Source organism: Bufo gargarizans, chromosome 5, assembly GCF_014858855.1.
Source record: "Bufo gargarizans isolate SCDJY-AF-19 chromosome 5, ASM1485885v1, whole genome shotgun sequence".
NCBI classification, from domain to species: domain Eukaryota; kingdom Metazoa; phylum Chordata; class Amphibia; order Anura; family Bufonidae; genus Bufo; species Bufo gargarizans.
Window position 1 is genome coordinate 405,796,966 of NC_058084.1, and position 24,039 is coordinate 405,821,004.

Genomic DNA, 24,039 nt, shown 5'->3' on the forward strand with positions numbered 1-24,039 from the left:
CGCTTAACACATGGGTGGTGGTGGTTCATGTACCTGGTGTGGCTAATTGTATTGCGGATGTTCTTTCTCATTCGCAGTGGGAGCGTTTTGGTCAGTTGGCCCTGGAAGCGGATCTCAAAGGGTTGGAGTGTCCGGGGTCCTTATGGGAGCTCTTGGAGGTACAGTAGAGGGTCTCTTGCAAGCCTCAATGAGCTCAGGTACATGGTTGGAATATAGTAAGGCCTGGAGTCGGTGGGAACAGTGGTGTGAGGTAATGGGGATGCGTGTGGATGAAGGGGGGTCCCATTGTTGCTATTCCTGGGTCATGTGAAAGAGGAGGGATGGTCAGTCACACAATTAAATACAGTTGCAAGAAAAAATATGTGAACCCTTTGGAATTATATGGATTTCTGCACAAATTGGTCATGAAATGTGATCTGATCTTCATCTAAGTCACAACAATAGACAATCACAGTCTGCTTAAACTAATAACACACCAAAAATTAAATGCTACCATATTTTTATTGAACACACCATGTATACATTCACAGTGCAGGTGGAAAAAGTATGTGAGCCCTTGGATTTAATAACTGGTTGAACCTCCTTTGGCAGCAATAACTTCAACCAAACGTTTCCTGTAGTTGCAGATCAGACGTGCACAACGGTCAGGAGTAATTCTTGACCATTCCTCTTTACAGAACTGTTTCAGTTCAGCAATATTCTTGGGATGTCTGGTGTGAATAACTTTCTTGAGGTCATGCCACAGCATCTCAATCGGGTTGAGGTCAGGACTCTGACTGGGCCACACCAGAAGGCCTATTTTCTACTGTTTAAGCCATTCTGTTGTTGATTTACTTCTATGCTTTGGGTCGTTGTCCTGTTGCAACACCCATCTTCTGTTGAGCTTCAGCTGGTGGACAGATGGCCTTAAGCTCTCCTGTAAAATATCTTGATAAACTTGGGAATTCATTTTTCCTTTGATGATAGAAATCCGTCCAGGCCCTGACGCAGCAAAAAAGCCCTAAACCATGATGCCCCCACCACCATACTTCACAGTTGGGATGAGGTTTTGATGTTGGTGTGCTGTGCCTCTTTTTCTCCACACATAGTGTTGTGTGTTTCTTCCAAACAACTCAAATTTGGTTTCATCTGTCCACAGAATATTTTGCCAGTACTGCTGTGGAACATCCAGGTGCTCTTGTGCAAACTGTAAATGTGGGGCAATGTTTTTTTTTTGGACAGCAGTGGCTTCCTCTGTGGCATCCTCCCATTAAAATCCATTCTTGTTTAGTGTTTTACGTATCGTAGATTCGCTAACAGGGATGTTAGCATATGCCAGAAACTTTTGTAAGTCTTTAGCTGACACTCTAGGATTCTTCTTCACCTCATTGAGCAGTCTGCGCTGTGCTCTTGCAGTCATGTTTACAGGACCGCCACTCCTAGGGAGAGTAGCAGCAGTGCCAAACTTTCTCAAATTATAGACAATTTGTCTTACCGTGGACTGATGAACAGCAACCCTTTTGGAGATACTTTTATGACCCTTTCCAGCTTTATGCAAGTTAACAATTCTTAATCATAGGTCTTCTGAGAGCTCTTTTGTGCGAGGCATCATTAACTTCAGGCAATGCTTTTTGTGAAAAGCAAGCCCAGAACTGGTGTGTGTTTTTTATTGGGCAGGGCAGCTGTAACCAACACCTCCAATCTCATCTCATTGATTGGACTCTAGTTGGCTGACACCTCACTCCAATTAGCTCTTGGAGATGTCATTAGTCTAGGGGTTCACATACTTTTCCACCTGCACTGTGAATGTTTACATGGTGTGTTCAATAAAAACATGGTAACATTTAATTCTTTGTGTGTTATTAGTTAAAGCAGACTGTGATTGTCTATTGTTGTGACTTAGATGAAGATCAGATCACATTTTATGACCAATTTGTTCAGAAATCCATATCATTCCAAAGGGTTCACATACTTTTTCTTGCAATTGTAGGTGCATTGCGGGTTTGGCTTTTGGGTTCAAGTTAAGTGGTCTCTCGGATGTTACTAAAGCATTTTGAGTCAAGCAAGTTTTAAAGGGTTGGAGGAGGGGTAGCGAGCAGAGGATAGGAGGAGGCCGGTGTCATTCGCATTGCTGTTAAAAATTGGTCGACAGGCGGAATTAGTGTGTAGTTCTTTGGGGGAGGTGCGGTTATTTAAGTTGGCTTTTTGACTGGCGTTTTCGGGGGCTTTTCGCTTGGGGCAGTTGGTGTGCAGAAGCGTTAGGTGTGTAGGGGGTCTTTTGGGGGAGGATGTGGATCTGTATCATGATAGGGTCATGGTTAGGATCCAGGTGTCTAAGACTGATATGGAGGGTAGAGGGTGCAGAGTTTGCCTGTTTGTAGCTCCAGGGTGTTTTTTATGTCTGCAGGATTACAGGTCGGGAGTGGGTTTTGATGGCAGTCCTCTTCTTAGACATGACGATGGGTCTTTTTTGTCGCGGTTTCAGTTTTTGTTGGTTTTTAGAAAGTGTCTATTAGGGTTGGGGGTGGATCCGACGGATTTTCCAGGGCATTCATTCAGAATTGGGCAGCAACGGAGGCTGCTAGGTTAGGGATGAGTGATGATTTTATTAAGAGGATAGGTAGATGGGAATCGTTTAGGTTACAGTTTTATGTGAGGTTAGGTAGTGTGTTTTAGAAAAGTATTGGTTGAGCGGTAATGTGTTCAATATTGTCATTTGAGGTGGCACTCCAGCATTAGTCTGGATTCTCTGGCATTCTTAAATTTTTTGGGGGGCGCTTCGGGCAAATGTGCAGCAGAATGGGAGTCAATTGTTCATCAGAAAGATGTCGTGCGGTAGCTAGGTTTGCAAGGTATGTTGTAGGGGGGGTGTTAAAAGAGGTTCACCGTTTTGCGTGTTTGGATCGGTCTCCCGACATTCTAGTGTTACGGGGGAATGATTTAGGGATTAGGCCGTTTAGGGAATTGATTAGGGACATAAAGTTAGATTTTTTGAGACTTTGGTCATTGTTTCCAAGTATGATTACGATATGTTCCAACATTATACCTCGTCGGAAGTGGCGGGAGGCACATTCGGTGGAACGCATTAATAAAGCTCGCATTAAAGTGAACAGAGCAATAGACAAGTTTGTGGATAGGCATGGAACAGTGGCTGTCAGGCATTTGGAGTTGAGTCGGTGTGGGAGAATTTTGAAGGTTGGACAGGGTTCACCTTAATGCGGTGAATATTGATTTGTGGTCTTTGGGTTTGCAAGGAGGGATTGAGAGGGCTTTAGGGGTGTGGAGGAACACGCAATCTTGAAGGAGTGAGGTGTCAAGTTGCGTGTTGTTGGAGGTGGGAGGTCGTTGAAGCTGGTGGAATGGGTTGGTAATTGAGAATGGGAGGGCCTCAATGGTGGGGCTGGACTCTCGTGGTTTGGCACTTCGTTGGTTCAGGGAGGCGTCCATCAGTTGGTTGCTCCAGGCTGGTGTTCTACGGCCGGAGGCAAGGTGGATTTGCTATGTTGTTTGTGGGTTGAGTAACTTTGGGGCTTTTAGGACCTCCCTTGTCTAGATTAAATTATTGTTATTTATGTTATGTACTTATTTGTTAATAAAAGGGCTCCTATGGCCGATTTAATCTGACTCTAGTTTTGTGTCTTTATTTGGGTAAGCGGGAATGGAGAGAGGAAAAAGGGGTTGGACTAAGTTAGAGAACCCAAGGAGTTAATCAGTAATTTAATCATGTTTGGAGAAAAAAGGGCACAGAATTTCTTGAAAAGAACACCTCTCCAACCATTAAACATGGAGGGTGGATCAATCATACTTTGGGGTTGTGTTGCAACCAACATAGGAACATTTCATGGGTAGAGGGAAGAATGGATTCAATGAAATTCCGACTAATTCTGGAAGCAAACATAACACCAACTGTAAAAAGTTGAAGTTGGAAAGAAGATGACTTCTAGAAATGGATAATGATCCTAAACACACCTCAAAATCCACAATAGACTACCTCAAAAGGCGCAAGCTGAAGGTTTTACAATGGCCCTCTCAGTCGCCTGATCTGAACATCATTGAAAATCTGTGGATTGACCTCAAAAGAGCAGTGCATCTCACAGAAATGTAAGACTTTTCCAAGGAAGAATGGATGAAGATCCCTCAAACAGGAATTGAAAGACTCTTGGCTGGCTACAAAAAGTGCTTGCAAGCTGTGATACTTGCCAAAGGAAGTGCTACTAGGTACTAACCATGCAGGGTGCCCAAAGTTTTGCTTCGGGCCCTTTGCCTTTTTTGTTATTTAGAAAATGTTAAAAATGAAATAAAAATGGCTTTTGCTTAAAATACAAAGGGAATGTGTCATCTTTAAGTGTATGCCTTTTGGAGATCATTTCATCTTCATCTTGCTTAACTGTTAACAGTAACAATACTTTTGACCAGGGGTGCACAATCTTTTGCATGCCACTGTTTGTGTCTATGCATATAGTTTGAGAGGGAGGTCACTGGTGACAGATTCACTTTAAAGGGACACTGACAGGCCCAATAACCATAATTAGCTGTACATATCCATGCACAGGTATTCTAATGTGCATTAAAAACATATAAGTATCCCGCCTGTCCACATTATGAATACAGTTAACTCACGTTTTATAACCTGAACTAATCGCTGTTTTTTCTGCCCAAGGGGCGGGGTTTCAGCTTCTCTTGCGCCCAGCCAGCATCAGCCCAACTGCCGTTTTTGAAGCGCCGCCCAGCTCATCAATATTCACTTAGCTGGGTGGCTTCTGCAGTCCCCGACCTTCCGAGATCCGGCACATGCCCAATAGAAAGCTATGGGCATCGGACTCGCTTTCAGCTTCTGCGCATGCGCCCGGCATGCATAGCTTTCTATTGGGCATGTGCCGCTGGGCGGCGCTTCAAAAACATCGGTTGGGCTGATGCTGGCTGGGCGCAAGAGAAGCTGAAACCCCGCCCCTTGGGCAGAAAGAACAGCGATTAGTTCAGGTTATAAAACGTGAGTTAACTGTATTCATAATGTGGACAGGGGGGATACTTATATGTTTTTAATGCACATTAGAAGACCTGTGCATGGATATTATGGTTATTGGGCCTGTCAGTGTCCCTTTAAGCCAATTTCTACTGTACAATAGGATCTGTTCTAGCTCTGTTTTAAGGCAAAATATACAGCATATTATGGAATATAGTATGACCATTTTACATGCTGTAATATATTAATGAATGCAAGCAGGCTTTAAGGTATAAATTGTATAAAATGTTCTATGAATATATGAAAATTGATATAAATATAAGCAAAATATATTCACATAACAGATATATATTGAATTATAAAATGTGATCCAGTCCAATAATACTGGCCGTGCAGCGACGTGGCTGTCCACTCTAATGTCATTATAAACTCATCCACCTCTGCACAACAATAAAAAAAGTAAGCGTGGTGTGTCAAATTAAAAGTCCAGATATTAAGTATCTATATATTGTCATGGTGATCCAACTATATACCAGTTAATCTTATTTCACATGAGTGATACGGAATGAGTCAGGGTCTGCTCTGGGAAACTGATGATTTTGCATGGAAGTTTAATAAGTTTTGGCTTCAATTATGTTCAGTGTTTTAGTTTTTTCCACATGGAGGCAATCAGTTTTTAAAGCATTTTTCATGCTTGCGAAGAAAAACTGAAGAATAATACCAGTGGGGTACATAGAGAAGTAAGGGCCCCATAGAAAGGATCAAACCAGCCCCCCCCCCCCCCATACACACACACACACACACACACACAGAATAGAAGTGTTTCTGCCTAAACCCCTGTCAATGACCATTGGGCCATTTTTCCACTGCTTCATTTGCTAAAAGTTGTTCCTTTAGAGGGTCGAGTCTTGACCAAGTTTTTACCTCCAGTAGAAGAGGAGATAATCCCAACTAAGATTGGGCCCCTGTTGCCCTGGGCCCCATAGCAGTCGCATGGTCTGCAACTATGATAGCTACGCCCCTGAATAACACTCTAGCAACTATCAGTGAAACGCACGTTGTATTTGGATGCCTTCCTTTTTTCCATTCCTTTCAATCCAGCCAGGGCTGCATGAAAAATGCACAATGTAGAACATGCTGCGAATTTTACTGAACGCAAAGATGATCAGTGATATACAACGCTCATGTGCACAGACCCGTTGAAACAAATTTGTCAAATTTCAGTCCAGATGAAATAAAATGGATTAAAATGAAATGAATGAAAATTAAATAAAAGAAATGCATTGAAAAGAAATTAGAAATCGGGCCAAGGTGTGCCACAGACCTATACATGCGCTGGAAATAAGACTGGCATGTATGGAGTCTGGAACACAAGCTGGTCAGCCATCACAAAAATCCAAAGAGTTCAATGTCGGTATTCCAGCCACTGAGGACAAAGGTTTCAAAAATCGTAACTCATTCCTTATTCTGCTCTAGATATTTTGGTTATAAAGTCTTTTCCCCCTCCAATCCTTTAATAGACTGAATGGTCTTAAAGTTAGTAAGTGAACTGGGCTCACACTGATGCATTGTTTATGAGGTACTGATGTTTCTCAAATCAAATTCGGATATTATATATGTTCTGGGATCTTTCTTTTTTCAAGCTTCTAGATATTCTACCAATATATTGTTTTCTACAAGGTCATTGTACTAGATAAATGACCCTTGTACTCTCACTTGTCAGTGGCTCTTGCATATTATGTGTGTATCCCTTTACTGTTGAGCGAAGAGAAATGGTTTTCCTAGTGAAATTGGTGAATTTACACCCACCACATCTTCTACACCTGAAAAAAACTTTTAAAGTAGTCCATGATGCAATAGATGCAGGAGGGGATAGTGGAGGTGAAATTGTAGGGGCTAATTTGGAAGAAAGATTTGGGACCCTGTTATAGACAATGGGGGGCCTCTCAGGCAGTAACTTCCCCAGTATCCTATCCTCTCTCAACAGATACCAATGTTTTTAAATTATATTCTCAATTTTCAAATCAACTTTAGTCAAAATCCGGTAGCGCCTGAGCTTCCGCCTCAAAATCCTCTTGCCTAGTTCAATTCCTACAAAGTCTTTTGTATTGACTAAGCGGTACGTTTAATAGTCAACTAGGTGGGTGACAGCTAGTTGGTGGGATGAAACTACTGTATTTCTACCTGAAGGTTTCCAAAATGTAGAACATACAAAGGAACGCTCATTAACTAAGATCAATGAAACCTCTGTTAGACGCAAATATAGTACAATATCTGTCCCAAAACAGTTTATAAAATGTAGATTTTGAAGTAAAATAATTATGAGTTTAAATGTAATTGATGCTAGAAAGTAAAAATAAAAAAAGTTTATGTTCTTCTCTCAAATCCCTATCCTTATTGTACTCACTTGAGGCCCAACTCATGGTCTATACATGTGTACAGAGAATTAACATACTTGTTGCCATGAAATTTGCTCAACTAAGTCTATAGCCTGAGTCGTATCCTTAACATAACTTGGAATATTTTTGACATATGGTCCTAGCAAATGATTAATGTAGCGAGATAAATTAGAACATATGGAGTCTATACCCGTCACATTGGGTCTGCCGGGAGGATTTTGTGAATTTACAATTTATAAATTGCAATTTATAATAAAGTATATAGAATAGTAACATAGAAATACACATTGAAATATAGGCATACAACCAAATTATAAAGGAAATATGGCAATCCAAAGTGGGGTGTAATAAATGAAAATAAAAATAAAAGTGAAAATTTGGAATAAAATGAGATGGGACGGAGTGAGAATAAGATGAAAGAAAATAGATTAAAGTGAAAATTATAAATTATGCATTTTCTGTCATCCAGTCCGCCATTTTTAAGTGATCCTCACTTCCATATTACAATTTTGGATACTGAGGGAGGGGATATGAGGCCCAAAATGCTTATGGCCTTAAAATTTGAATCTACTTTTGAATACTGCAACTACAATATATTATTACATCCATCAACCTTCCTACTGCAGTGCTGTAATTTGACCTTTGTGGAATTATAAGATCCAGAACACTTCACCAGCCAAGGATCTGTGGAACTGCAAGACACAACACGCCTCACAAAGTCCAGTACACATGCAGTGTACATCATACACATTCTTGTGAGTCTCGGGATGTCGGGAATGCCTATAACCAACATCTACGGCTGTGGTACATTTGACATCTATGGAGCTACAAGACCCAGTATGTTCCACAATCGGTGAACTGCAAGACACAGCACACCCTACCAGTCCGAGGTGGGGGGGACAAGGCAACCATTAACTATCTATCTACCTACAGTTGCTGGTAATAATACTAACTTTATACAGTTTTGAAGATTTATACTTTAAACCTAAGCATACCCCCTTAGGGTCATGAACTAACTCAGACTTATTGCTATATAGCTGGATTACTTTATGGTATAAAGATACTTAATATCTGGACATTTAATTAGACACACCACCACACCGCTTACTTTTATTATTGTTATGCCGAGGTGGATATGTTCATAATTACATTAGAGTGGATTGCCACATCGCTGCAGGGCTCGCACCAGTATTAGACTGGATCACATTTTAGAATTTGATATATCTTTTATAATAGAATATATTTTGTTTATATTGATATCCATTTTTATATATTTCTAGTAAATTTTATACAGTTCATACCTTGAGAGCCTTCCTGCGTTCAAATATTATATTTACTTTTTTATTATCCTGGCGGTACTGGGATTTTGGCAGTGCACTCGGTAAGAATTATATCCAGTTATAGAAAGTTTTCAAAGTTAAATACATGCATACACACAGGCGCTTATTATTACACAGCTGATTTAAAATGCCAGAAGTGGCATGTCACTTTTTGGAAGTATATTTAATTATGCATTGCTGCCTATCCCATTAAGGCCTCTTTCACACGAACGCGTGTCCCCCGTGGCCATGCTGCGGATCGTGATCCGTCCGTTCTGCAAAAAGATAGAACGTGTTCTATCTTTTTGCAGAACGGAACCCCACCGAAGCACTCCGTAGTGCTTCCATTCCGTGGTTCTGTTCCGTAAAAAGATAGAACTTGTTCTATCTTTTTGCGGAACGGACGGATCGCGGACCCCATATATATGGCGGAATGCACACGGCCAGTGCCCCGTGTATTGCGGACTGGCCTTAAGCGGGCTGCAATACGGCCACGAGGGACACACGGTCGTGTGATAGAGGCCTAAGGTCGATAGAAAAGCGCTAAAATGTGTTCAAGCACATAAAATACACAACTAAAATACAATTCAATAAAATTCAATCACGTATCAAATAGGCGCCAAAATAACAAGACAAATGAGAAAATCGTTTTAAAAAATGACCAGATTTCAGATGGATTGCGCTTCTGATCAGGTTTTGATAAATCAGCATGAGCATTTTGCCCGGTGAACGTAGCTTAATGATTCCATCACCTGCTTCTCAAGCAGCTGAACCTGAACTGCAGATCCGCAGTCATAATGTTAAACATTTGTTGTAATTTAGTTTTGCAAGATAAAAATTTGCAGTAATGTGGACTGATTTGCTAGCATTAAGCTCGTGACCCATGTCTGACGACTTAATGTGAAAACTGAAATTTATAATCTGTGCTTGTGACACATTTCTGAATCGAAAAGACATTCCTGAAAATGTGCAAATATCACACAGCAGTGTCAGTGCAATCTGCTCGAGAAATGTCTTACAGAGAACGATTATTCAAAGTAAAAACCATGAAGATGACGCACACAATTTACGAATTTATTGAGCATGCTTCACAAAGGAGAGGTAAATGTTATTGAGAGTTTGATTGTCCCTTTCACCGAGGTTAAAATTCAGCACTTAGAAGTAGTTCACCACCCGTCTGATGGACTGGATGTTCGCACTCTGGGCCTGCCATTCGTTGAACGTGCGGTAGTCTCCTCTCTCCACGATGTACATACGTCCACGGTAGTTGGGTTCTTCATACAGTACCCAGCTAAAATTTTTAAAAAGTAGATACTGAACACACATTCATAAAATGTATTTACATGGAAAAATTAACTAACATAAGACGGGTTTATCAGCGACACGTTCCAGATAATCTACCAGTCTAAAGGTGCCCCCCAGATCACCTAATGAATGAGCGAAAAGTTTTGTTCTTTGGAAGAAACATTGGTTCATGTGCACACCTAAATTATTGTTTCTGGGCAGCAGATCATGCTGTCTATTTAGCAGTCTACTTATAAGAAACAATGCAGTTGTATGAGGATGAGTGGTAGCAGTACCCATCGCTCCTCTCTATACTGTGGAGGTGATTGCAGCATGTGAATGTTGTGCTTCACCTCCACTGAACAAGCAGGCGATAGTTGGGGAGGAGAGCTTCCTTCCTAACAATTGTGTGCAGCAATACTGTGTAAAGCTGGAAGAAGACATTCATTCAATTTAGCCTGTTAATCTGCACTGTTGATCCAGAAGAAGGTAAATAACATAATGAGGTAGAAGCCCATTTTCTTCATCTTAGGATACAAAATTCTTCCAGACTCTAAATTTTGGCAAATAGAATAACTGGCTTCATTGCTTATGAAGCACCAGTCTTTGTGAATATGTTTGTTTTCCGCTGAGCTGATTAATTTGATGCTGTGTGCATTCACCACTAGGGGGAGCTATTTTCAGGGACAGCACAGCTCAATAAACAGTAGAATCCCTGTGTAGGGTTGCCATTGGCCACAGCCCTATAAGTTCTTGCCATACATATTGCTAGGTATATAATATATATATATATATTTATATATATAGTGAATACATAGCCTGTTGAGTTAGATACGTTGTATTTGCAGGTCCTATAGATTTGTTCTAGCCCAGTGTCATTTATGTTTCTAAGATTTTGGGGGGACTAGACTAAGCTGTTTACATAGTGTTTCTCTCAATGCCATACTCACGCTCCATCACCATAGACCTTGATGGCATTCACACAGTTCTTGTTCCAGCCGTGCCCTTGGAGAAAAGGACAATCTTCACAAAACTCCATGCATTGACCAGTGAAGTTACAGCCCTCAAACAGTTCCAGTCTGTAATGTTCTCCATGCTAGAACAAATGCAGAAAAGTGTGATTTATGCATATACAGAAGAGCTTTTTGTCAATGTAGCAAACGTAGTTACAACTACTTAGAGTTAGTCAAATAGTACAACTTATTGTGGGTTCTTCAAATCATAACTCTTGATGCCCCACCAAGCTGAACATTTCATGGCCACAGGATCTTCCTTTCATGTTTCTTTCATAGCTAACATTACACAAGGGTTTAGTAGACAAAAGAGTCTGGAGACTCTGCCAACAACACCAGGATGGTCAAGAGCATAGCCACCATGTGATTTTTAAATAAAAATATATAAATTATAATTCAGTGGGTTATCATAGTGTACATATGAAATGGGTGAATGTCAAATTAAGCCAATGCTGTGCCATCCATGATGCATTGTGAGACCACTTCAGCACCTCAGGGAAAGCACTTCTCAACACCTTCAGTTTCGGGAAGGGTGGTGGGTTATTATTTTACATTTTACTAGCAAAAATAAGCAACTTCTTTGCTGTCCAGCTGTCCACCCATAATCCAGTCAAATCTGGTTTGATTGGTCTCCCTGTGGTCAGGGAATAGGACTACAAGCCTGGCTGAAATTCTGCATCTGCACTGTTTTCTTTTCCCTCTGACACATGAGCAGTAAAGCAAGGTCTTCTTGCCCTGGTGTCAATGGTGTACTGTGCAGGAGCACTTCTATGAGAAAATGAAAGGTCCTGGTTTGCTGTATGTTATATAAGTATTTCTAGTTTCTGAAAACACGTAAAGTGATTGTCTTATCAAGATAAATCTATTTCTTATACCCTATTGTGACACCATAGACATCATAGAAGGAGTTCCTCACTTTGTAATCTTCTCTATGAGCCAGAGCAGCTCTATCTGTGGTGCACTGGGCTCATTCACTGTATTCACTGTATGGTTAACTGTTCACTTATATGATTACCGGAAAGTCAAACTTTTAAACTTTTCCTATATGGACTGAAGATGTATCTTATGGATAAGAACCATGGGCAGGATATAGGAAAAGTAAAACGTAGATACAAAGCAAAAGTACGAAAGGCAACAAACCATTTTGACTGGTCTGCTGGATCCCATGTGATCATTGTGCCCATTCCAGCGATGGAAGTCTGGATATTCTCCATGTTCCAGAATGTACTGCTGCCCTTTAAAGTCAGGGTGATCGTAACAGATCCAGGCTCCACTTTCTACACGGATGGAATTGACACGATTCATAAATCCCCTGTCTTGAAAGTTATCACAGTCTCCGAAAACCTCCAGTTTCCTTCCCGTGAAACATTTTCCCTCATAGAAAATGATCTAAAACAAGAAAAAAGAAAACCTCCTTACATGTACAGCCAAGAGCGTAGAAGATGGCACTGACTCCTCGTCTTGTGGAAATGTGATATATGTGATTGGTATCTAAAGTGAAGCTGCGAACAAAGATGTTTTGTAGAAAATAACTTGCAGATGCTTCTGTCAAATAGAAGTGTTTAATGTCCCTGCAGGGTGTACCCAAGAAATCACCCAAATCCAAATATGTATCGACTTATATACTCAGCTCTTAAAGCAATGATAATGTATTACTAATGTCTACTTCCATCACTGCTCATGAGCTCATGTTGGAAACTTCCATGACATTAGAAGGAATATTGCAACATTTAGAAAGACAGAACGTCTCAGAAAATAGTCATTATTAGTCATTTAGTCATTACTTTGATTTGTGTGTCTGTGTATTTCTTCATGACCCATGGGACGACTATCATCAAAATATTAAAAAGCTATTTCAGTCAAAACTGATATTGTCAATGGTACAAAGAATTTTAATTTTGAGCCTGAAGCCAGTAAAAAAAAAAAATTAGAAATTTACTCCCATCATTCAAAGGGATGAACGACCATAGGTCTTCTTTTTCAGTAATGCATGCTGAGTGGGATCGGAGGAAAGGAAGGAAAGTGAACAGACTAGAACTTGCCCCTTTCTATAGTACTGCACCTTGTAAGGTAAGGGAATGAACCATGCCAACATGGATTTAAAGAGGACCTTTCATGGGTCCAGGCTTTATAAGATAAGTAGCACGTTAAGTAGGGCATAAAGCAGGGATCCTATAGTGCTTACTATTATTCCTGGGAGCCGCTCCGTTCGCCCGCTGTGCCTTCGGGTATTTTCCCCGCTCAGTATGCTAATTACTAGCATCGGAACAGGGAGGAGGAGAGGCCAGGGTTTCTTAATGGGCGTCTCCTTCTCCCTGGCTGTAGCGCTGTCCAATCGCAGAGCAGAGCGTCACAGCCAGGGAGAAAAAAAACTCCCTGGCTGTGACGCTCTGCACTGCCATTGGACAGCGCTACAGCCAGGGAAAAGGAGATGCCCACTGAGAAAGACTCAGTCTCCGCCTCATTTTTTCCGATACTCCTCATCATAATACAAGGCGCCAAAATCAATGGGGGGCCACAGTGGACATCAAACAGCGGACGAAACCATCTGGCGAAACGCGTTGGATAAGTGGGGGAAACTGGGATGGTTTTTTTTTTGCTACTAGATAATTTTTAGGAATTTCAGAGGAGCTTTTTTATACTCTTCATCCCCTTGGCACTGTTGCTGCTCGGCACCACTATGCGCTTTAATTGATTGGAAGCCGTTATATACTATTCTTTTGGGAGATTTAAGTCTTTTTTCATTAATAGATATTACTGTAAATTACCTTAAATGTATTTTGATTCAAATCATGATTATTGTAATTTGTGCTCTTCTATGTATTATTAGTCCCCTCCCATTCGTCCCCCTTTGTGTATGTTTTTGTTCCACTGAATCATGCAGACTCCACTGTATGTCTTTTATTTATTGTATTCAATAAATTCAAAGATTTGGGGATAATTAAATGGTTGTGTGTATTTCCATGACCTGGGTATACACATGTGGCTGTAGGTTTCTTAATTCATATAGTTGCGCTCTGTTTGAGCGGACTATACACATCTGGCTTGCATTCCGCCGGTGGAATGCATTTTTGCGTTCCATTGCGACCATTTTCTTACGGTCACATGTTTTAGATACCTCCTGTTGTCCGGCCATCTTGTCCATGTGCGATTTGACCCTGGGACGCACACACATGATGTCGCTTGTTTACAGGTGAATATGATTAATATAGTTATTTGGATACTTTCATTCAGGCGATATGCGTCTTTCTTCATGTCGCACAGGTCCACTTTACCAGCTCTTCTACAGGTCATGGCTCTTACATTCTGACCAGATCTGGTCCTATCCTTATTTCTTTGATGCCACATTATATTTTGATGTAAGGTTTATATGTATTCATATATATAGTTATTGATGTAGCTGGGTTATATATGTCATGTCCTTATCTTTGGACATTAGTGGACTCTGTTTAGGTGTTGGTTTTATTTTTCACCAACACAAAATTCTATTGTATACCATTTTTGACATGTCTATGTGTTGGTGTTGTCTAATAAAAACAAGTTTTATTCATTGGTAATTGTGGGATGTGCATTTCTGTCGTAGTTCTCTTGACTGTACTTCAGTCCTTGTTTTTGCACAGCATCTGATGTGTGGACAGCAGGGGCAGATTGGCCATAGACCTTACAGGGAAATTTCCCGGTGGGCGGATGCCCAGGGGGCCAAGTGAGCCCTCGTCATGGCCGGCCAGTGGAAATTTTTTGGGGATGTATTTTGTACTCGTACTGGCAGTATTTTATGATGGACTGTGGTATTTGGCTCTGTTGGGATAGTATAATGTGACACAATATGATATTGCTGGCCTACTTGTGCTGGCCCTGCCTTCCATCAATTTAGACCTGAATACAAAATGGAGCCACTTTTAGTATTTTTTCCAGGGCCACTTTAAGTTTCCAGTCTGCCAATTTATTGGGTGGTTTTCTCCATGCTGTGCCATTTACATTTACTATGAGGCAGTCAGAATTTTTGGGGGGATGGGCTATATTTTGAGCAGATTTATAATTGTGACTTTATGTAATATAAATAAATAAATAAATAAAATTGCAGGTGTACTTAAAAAATATTTTTCTCAATGTGAAATATTTTTGTCAATTTTTTTTATATTTTTTGACTTTTTTTTATTTTTCACTTGTAGGGAAATATAAAAAATGTAATTATTTTTCCTATTTCCCACTGTTGACCAGCAGAGGGAGCTAACATAAAAAAAGTGGTGAATTCAATAATCTGGTTGCTGAAAAATGGGCCTGGCCCCTCTCCTCGCTGGTGACTTCACACCTCCCTTCCCCTTGTGATGGTGTACAAAAAGAGCGGGAGCAGGTGTTTTCAATACCACTGTGCAGCACCAGTTTGTTGGGATCTCACAGCAGTAAAGTACAGTGAATGCCCAGGACATGGGGGAAGTATTTAAACTGTTACCAATAGTGTGGAAATATTTATAGGGTTTTTTGGTATTCTCATTGGGGCACTGAACCCCCTCTCTCTGGCAGCGGCCAGTCCTCCTGCCCCCTGCGTCTCGTAGCAGCCAGTCCTTCCATCCACTGTCTCTGGTAGCAGCCAGTCCTCCTGCTCCCTGTCTCCATATCTCCCAACTGTCCCGGATCTGGGAAGGTCCTGGATTTCCGTGGCTGTCCCGAAACGGCTAAGGTATGTCCAGCTGTCTCTCTGTCCATAGGCTACATGCTGTGAACTGCACAGGCCAAATAGCCTGCGCAGATCACAGGTAGACCCAGTGAATGACAGTACATAGGGTTGAGAGCTGTGTGTGCCGTACTGTATCTGTGGGTGTCATGCACACAGAACCCTTTAGATATGGCAGCCCCCAGTGTGGCACTTTTAAATTTTTATTCTTAAACCACTGGTCACATTTTATTCTTTTTCTTGTTATATACTGTACACTCTTTGTAAATACTGTACAATAAGTACCAATTGTCAGAAGGAATAATCTTCTAGGTCCTTTATTGCAATGTATAAAATACAAAGCACTTCAGGACTGGACCCTCCTTCACATGATTAAGCAATCACATAGATCCTATTGTTACTGGCAGCGCAATATTCCACCAGACTACAGGGAAGTTGTGCTCCCAGTGCATATATCCACATGTTGTACGGGGGAAAACCCTATGTTGCGCCATTGTGTCTTTTTTCCTTAGAGTACTGTTAGTGTACTTACGTGAAAAAACTGACAGAACTTTTGCAATAAATATGATTATATATATATATATATATATATATATATAATCCATAGATGATTCGTGTGACGAATCTAACAAAAGGTGTGCAACATTTTGCAAATTTGTTGCCAAAAAACAACTGCAAGACACTCCAAAATAATGAAAGCAAAAGGTTGCCGTCATGGTTGCACTCCATGCTCGCTGCTGTCCCACTATCTGGATAAGGCACGGGCTTTAAATCACTCCCCTAGCTTCAGCCGAGTCCAGTCTTCTGCCCTCTAGCAGTGGGGACGGCCACCAAACTCCTGTGCCACACACTGCATCATGCAGCCGGACTGCTAGGCCTCTTCCTGTATCCTATTGGGCATGCGCTTCCTGGCCTTCAAAGGGCCAGCACAGCTGTACACAATCTGCGCCAGCCAATGGCTGGACTTCTGTGGGTATTTTAAAGAGAAGTGCTTGAGTAATAGGTATTTCTAGTTTGCTTGATCCTGCATAGGTGCTGTAATCTGTTTATATACCAGCATACCGACTTCTGCCTGATTCCCAGATTCTGACCCTGTGCTTACCTTTGGACTGTTTCACGAACTTGCAAGAACTCTACCTGTCCTGACTTTGGTCTGTTATTGTCTACAAGTTCACCTATTCCCTTGGTTCCCAGCAGCAGTGTCTCTGACATCCCACATGGAGACTACTCTAGAAGGTAGCAGCCTGGTGCATTCCCTGCAGATCCCTGTATAGGGATTAAAAGTGTGACTACCAAGGAGCCATTAGGATAACGCCCTTAGGTGTAACCCGTAGCCAAATCCATTGCTTGGGAGCTGGTTGGTCCATAACAGGTGCATCTTAATACATAACACCTTAAGTTTACATTGTCTAAATGATAGTCCTGATTAGTAATTCTGCCCCAATGATTTTATTATATGTAGAGGTATAAGATTCTTCATTAAGTACACTACTGCTTACAAATCACTAATCAGAAGCAGAGAATTGTCCCTCTATGTGCAGCCTCCATCCAGCCTAGTATATTCAAACTTGTAATAAAGTCAAATAAAGGATTTGTTGGATTCTCTGCTGTTCTATGGAACCAAGCGTAGATAAAACCAGGGAGGAATGGGTGTCAGGTCAATAACATGGACTATTAAATATGGGTGCAATGTTATACACCCTTCTGAAACTAGACAAAAGTGGTATTTTTGGCATCTTCACTGCGCAATAAAAATATGGTGTTTTTTTACCTCTAGGACATTCATTTCAGATTTCACAGTAGCATTGTATATTCTCGTTGACCCAGAAACGTATTTATTTCTCCTGGCAGTACGGTTACCTCTCACAGTGCTGACATTAATACCAATAAGTATATCCAGGCTTGAATACTTGCTTTAGGGAAAACATCTTTCAGAAACAGGAGTACTGAATGAAAGTTCTCCCCATGTCATATAAAAATTATGGAAAAATCTAATATTGCCTGTTCAGAGGGAAATGTTTCTATTGGTACCTATAGATACAAAAATGTTTAGGACTAGGAATGCCTGCAATGTGATAGTGCACCATTGATTTTCCATCTTGATAGTATTTAATGCAATTATACCTTAAATTATGAGCATGAAATTGAAATTGTATTAAATGTATGATGCCTTCAGGGTCGGTGGGTAGAGTAGGTGGCTGTCTAAGCAGCCACTTAGGTGAAAGTGCAATTTATGATAAAAAAAAAATGAAAAATGTATACTTTATAGACTATAGGTGCTGGGGTATGATGAATGCTTCTATGTATATCACTGATGAGGGAAAAATGACTATTATTTCAGACGACCCCCTCTAGTAGAGAGCCCCTCTTCGAAAGTACAAGATGGCAAATATCAAAAGAAGATAAAATAAACTTACACAAACATGAATCTTTGGATATCTGATTATAATGTGTGTGTATTGGCTTCATGTCAACAAACATACTAGATCATTATACCAACTGGCCACTAATGTAGTAGTAGTAGTACTTAGTATTAAGGCTCACCGCTTAGCATTAATCATATCAAATAAAATAAAATAAAAATATACCATATGTGTGTGTATGTAGCTGAATTAAGCCTGTTTACTTACTTTTCCAGAGTACTGAGACATCTTTGCACTGGACAGTGTCCAAACCAATGAAGGAGCCAACAAATGTGACAGGCAGAAAAATTGGACACTGCAATATATATGACAGTTCAGACAGAGGCTGATATCGCGAGCCTCATGGAACAAAACAGCAACTATAGAAGGTTTAACATTTCTGCTTGGTAGACACAATCCCCTGTATCCAACACTGCTGATCCCAGACTTTCAACATATTGTGGACATGCAGACAAAAGATTTGCTCTGCAGGAATTTGGCTGATGAGAACGGCACTTTCACTGCTCCTTTTATGTATAGAGCGAAAAGCATGAAGTGAAGAACTGCTCAGTGTTCTACGTGGGAACATTAGAGAGGTTTACTATATGCTGCGAATAACTTATAGAGATACAAATTAATCCACAAATAAATCCTACGAATGGGGCACAGAATCAGGAGTCTAGGTTCATGACCTGCTGCCAGGGAAACATTTGTTGTACAGTTTACTATGAAGCTAGTGGTTAGGAAAATACAGTGGGGAAAAGGAGCAAACTGTAGAGATTTAAGTGGGAATCTTAGGATATATTATGTCATAAATGCCAAATCGATATAAAGTGAATCACACGTGCTATTTAAAAAAATATATAATTCGATAATATTTTTGGATCTCACTGATGATAATCCTTTGCTTTTGAGCTTCTTAACCTTTATTAACTGTTATTTTTTAACCCTTGTCAAAGGTCCATGTGGGGGAGGGTCAGTGATGGCAGATTTCATGGTATTTAGCCGTTTAAAAGTCCAACGGTTTATTTTACATCCAACATAAGACTGGGCATATATCATCACTTGTATGGTACCCCATCAGAACAGAACATTAACTTCAAAACAATGTCCTAGCCCATGTGGGCTCCAACTATACAACAGATACCTCACATAGATACTCTTAAAGACAAGAGATCAGACTCACTCAGCCAACAGGTCATGTAGTTTCCAGGCTCTGACACTGAATAAGCATTTGAGGCTTGTATTTATTCCCACAGTAATGAGCCCAGTAGCTATACCTGGGATTATTTGAGTCTAGGGGAAAATGTTTTACTGGAGTTAGAGGGAATGGCAGGTTCCTCTACAAACCTACCCACCATTCCATAAAAATCCAAGCCCATAAAACACTGTAAAGAAAAGTGTCTCAGCAAACTACACTTTGCTGAAACCTCCAAGCTTTCCTGTATTCTTTTATCCCATCCATCTGAGCATTCTGGGGGACATTTTCACCTCCTCCAGTACTTTACCATACACAGTGTTACATTCTGTATTGCATTACTATACATTTTTTAACAAAACATGAACGGATCCAAGAGAAGCAAGAGGGGAGAAGGATACATTTTTTTAGGTTTTGGAATAAAGTTATGGAGGTTAATATGGAAATAAAAAAACTCCATTCAGGTTCTGTGGTTCCCGGGTTGTCTTCACTGGATTTCTGGTTCCTGCATGTAAACTTTCTGCACAGACATGGTCAACTTAACCAAACTCCTGAATCCATCTCATCTACGTATCTCCCAGGGAACGGAATAGTTTGGACTCTGTCCACAGTGAAAATGACATCCTGACCATAGACCAAGATGGAAACCAGGTAAAGGGTGTGACATCAGTAGAAGCTGGATTTTCAAAATAAGAGTGTCATTCCCAGAGGCTGATCCACTCAATTTTGTTATGGTAATGATATTATTAAGGTGGATTTGCTTGACCCGCTGGGTTCCAGAAAACCCCTTTAAATATGGAACTTGTCTTTTATAAATATGACGTGCATCACTTGCATCACGTGACATTTATTTAATGCTCATTACTTTTCTGGTGCATCTATTTGATAATTGGGTAGCAGTGTATGTAAAATGACAGCCCACATGTACACTAAAATAAACAAAAGAGTAGGAGAAAGGAGAAAAAGGGTTATGTCCTGGATTTTAGAAGTTTAATCCAAAGGGAAGACAATGTTACATAACTTCTCCATATATTCTGTGCTTCAAATCTGCTTCTGTATTACAATCCAAAAGTATGACATGTGGCAATGCCTGTAGTGTTGCCTTTTCAAAGGGAGTCTGTCACATCTAAAATCAGTTTCAAAGCAAGCATTAAGCTATACATGGTAGGTCCCCAGAATCATACCTATACCTGGTCCTCTGGTCCTCTGGACTATATATCTGCACACACTTCATCTATTATACCTCATACCTCACATATCAGTAGACTGCTGTATATACTATATATCTGTACAGAAAACAGGAGAAAAAAAGAGCTTAGAGTACCATAAGTTAGAAAAATATACGTTTTTATTAAATTCATGATAAAAAACACACATATAGTAAATGCCAAGGACAGGGTAAGGGAGCAGGGGAAAAGAGAACGAGCGCCATCCTGGATGGACACACTGGTCACAACATATAATGGTCTATCAGTGGGGTAACTGCAGATGTGGGAAAAACAACTAGTAAAGTATGGTACAATGACCAACCCATAGGTGCAGACCTTTAAGAATAATTAGTTATAGAGGGTGAGTGGAGATCAAAACATGGTCTAACCGCCATGGCTATAGTGCATAGTATATGGTGCAAGCAACATAGATAATACTATGTATAAACAGTGTACCAAATGGATCAGCAGTAATGGACCAGGCAAAATAGCTCAACGTTAGCAACACATAGCCATGGCTGGAAACCTATGATCAAGGACTCACCGATATGGGACCAGATGTGAACAGAAAAACCAGGATGGCGCTACCCCAACGCGCATTTCGGCGTGCCTTCGTCAGGGGGTAGCGCCATCACTGCGGACCAGGTATTTATGTCTCCTTCAACCAATAAAAATAAATATAAAGCAGCACTCACTCATCTCCTGGTGTGTTGGTGGAGTGGCGCGCGCAATCCGCACACTGTCACTTCCGGCAATCCCACAGCCGGCGTCCCGCCGACACGCCCACACCACATGACAAGTCACATGATCGGGCAGCGTGACGTACGGACGCTCGGGCGCGAGATGCCGTGGGTGGTGACGGACAGCGCGCGCACGCAACACAGAAGGGGAGGAGGAACGGGACGTCTGTGTCTCAAAAGAAAATGTAGTATATGAATTTAAAGGCAACATATGTGCTGGCATATCAAATTTTACAATTATATGGACAGCCCTACATTCGCTCATCATAGGTATGCACATATGAAGGTGACGACATACATTTTTACAAATAAATAACATAATGTAAATCTCATAGTGACGTATGAATGGATATATGATAATATAGACACTGGGTATATTATAAACATAATAAGCACATATATATATAATTTCATCATGCTGTGGCATAGCATAAACATATAAATATATAAATGTACAATTCATTAGCATGATAAACAGAGTTGAGGTATGGGCAGCGAAAGACACATCACATATAAATATATAAATGTACAATTCATTAGCATGATAAACAGAGTTAAGGTATGGGCAGCGAAAGACACGTCACAATTTAAGATAATGCCAACAATGATTAAATAGAAGATGACAAAAAATACATGAATCAAATATAGAGTGGATTCCGGCAGAAGCCATGTGTGATGGGTCAACCATGATTAAAAATAAACAATGAAGTTAGAAATGACAATCATATTAATACCCAAAATAAGATGCATGATAATGACATAAATAGATATACAGATATGAATATTAGATATGCAATAAAAATCTATATACAAAATGAAACAGGGTACAAGACCCAATGGACCAATCAAAGGATTCAATAAAAAAAGAGATAATAAAGTGACGAAAAAATTATTATTATTTTTTTTACATGCCATTTAGGAAATTCATGAATGGCGATAAAGACAAAGGTGCAGTTAAAGTGCTAGTGCATAAATGTGAGGGGGTGAGAGATGGTGAAAAAAGTGATGGAAAGAATAAAAAGTGCGGAGGAAAAAGGTGAAAAGGAATAAGGTGCTAGAGGATGATGATAATCAATAGATAGTCGATCCAAGATCCATAAACACGTGATAATGCTCAATTAACATCCATAATCAAAAATATCAAAAATATCATGTCAAATGGGTTAGTCGACAATGGCGTAACTAGGCTTCTGGAAAAGTGGACAACCACAATAGCGGAATCCAAAATTGCTTCAAGTAGAAAAATAATAATAGAGCAGACGTCCCTACAGAGCGATGTAAAAGTGCTGTGGAGGAAGACAAGAAAATAAATAAAGAGATAAGAAAGTTAATAAAAATGATAAAATTTAAAGGTAAATAACACACATGCTGTTAAAAGAAAAAATCGGGTCCACAGTCGTGGGCCCAACGGCTACAGAAAAGCAGAGAATCCCAGGTTTTCATTTAGACCCTCGGGACGTAGTGTCCCCAGGGTCCAAATCCAGCGGCTTTCACACTGGGCTAGCCTTTTAGATACACATCCTGCACGGAGGTCCACCTGAATACAATCAATCCCCTTTATTTTGAGGAGTTTCGGGTTGCAAGAGTGGAATTCCCTGAAATGCCTTGCAATCGGTTTAAGAACCTCACCATCCTTTTGTTCTTGTGCATTTAGGATATCCCTCACATGCTCCCTCACACGGACACGAAGTTCTCGCGTCGTGAGGCCCACATAGATCTTGGGACAAGGACAATGGGCGTAATAGACCACTCGTGTGCTGGAGCATGTAAGAGCATGGTTAATCCTGAATGTCTTAGTGCCCGAGGAGTCTGTGAAGTCTAGAGACCGCTCCATATTGGGGCACGCAGAACATTTGCCACACGGTCTGCAGCCGGTCTTGGGACTACCCTGTCCAAAGAACAGGGGAGGAAGAGTTGGTTGAAGGTAACCTCTGACCAAATTATCACGCAGGGTGTTAGCCCTGCGAGCTGTGACCAAAGGTCGTGGAGGTAAAAGTCTTTCCAAGACCGGGTCAGTTAATAGGATCGGCCAATGAGAGGCTAAGCAGTTCCTCATTTCGTCCCAATGGGAGTGATATTTGCTTATAAAGCGGATCCTATTGTCAGGTGTCTTATCTCCCTTTATTTGGAGAAGTTGGGCCTGTCCCTGCAGCTTTGCCCGCCGATATGCCTTTTTAATAGAGCGATGACTATAACCTCTCTTGAGGAAACGATCTTTCAGCTCACAGGCTCGCCTCTCAAAAGTTGCATCGTCGGAGCATATCCGGCGGATGCGTAAAAATTGGCCAATTTTTACGCATCCGCCGGATATGCTCCGACGATGCAACTTTTGAGAGGCGAGCCTGTGAGCTGAAAGATCGTTTCCTCAAGAGAGGTTATAGTCATCGCTCTATTAAAAAGGCATATCGGCGGGCAAAGCTGCAGGGACAGGCCCAACTTCTCCAAATAAAGGGAGATAAGACACCTGACAATAGGATCCGCTTTATAAGCAAATATCACTCCCATTGGGACGAAATGAGGAACTGCTTAGCCTCTCATTGGCCGATCCTATTAACTGACCCGGTCTTGGAAAGACTTTTACCTCCACGACCTTTGGTCACAGCTCGCAGGGCTAACACCCTGCGTGATAATTTGGTCAGAGGTTACCTTCAACCAACTCTTCCTCCCCTGTTCTTTGGACAGGGTAGTCCCAAGACCGGCTTCAGACCGTGTGGCAAATGTTCTGCGTGCCCCAATATGGAGCGGTCTCTAGACTTCACAGACTCCTCGGGCACTAAGACATTCAGGATTAACCATGCTCTTACATGCTCCAGCACACGAGTGGTCTATTACGCCCATTGTCCCTGTCCCAAGATCTAT

General features: G+C 40.9%; 1 protein-coding gene and 1 long non-coding RNA gene across 2 annotated transcripts in view; one reads left to right on the forward strand and one right to left on the reverse strand.

Moving 5' to 3' along the window:
• Positions 1-9,733: 9,733 nt before the first annotated feature.
• On the reverse strand, positions 9,734-18,608 carry CRYGN (crystallin gamma N). The gene is made up of 4 exons (XM_044292776.1): positions 18,263-18,608; positions 12,098-12,346; positions 10,895-11,040; positions 9,734-9,951 (listed from the first exon to the last, which is right to left on the reverse strand). The coding sequence occupies exons 1-4, from the start codon at positions 18,281-18,283 to the stop codon at positions 9,816-9,818; spliced, it is 552 nt and encodes a 183-aa protein (XP_044148711.1). The 5' UTR covers positions 18,284-18,608; the 3' UTR covers positions 9,734-9,815.
• LOC122937760 overlaps positions 12,952-24,039 on the forward strand; it is a 215,158-nt gene continuing 204,070 nt past the window's right edge. Inside the window, exon 1 of the long non-coding RNA XR_006389912.1 lies at positions 12,952-13,027. This is a non-coding gene — a long non-coding RNA (uncharacterized LOC122937760). The remainder of the gene's footprint in view (positions 13,028-24,039) is intronic.

Bases quoted from the DNA above. Each gene is read 5' to 3' on its own strand.
- CRYGN (XM_044292776.1), bottom strand. From the start codon at position 18,283: ATGTCTCAGTACTCTGGAAAA. The intron at 12,347-18,262 runs GTAAGTAAACAG...TTCTTGTTTTAG, and splicing joins TGTCTCAGTACTCTGGAAAA to ATCATTTTCTATGAGGGAAA. The intron at 9,952-10,894 runs GTGAGTATGGCA...TAAAAATTTTAG, and splicing joins AAGGTCTATGGTGATGGAGC to CTGGGTACTGTATGAAGAAC.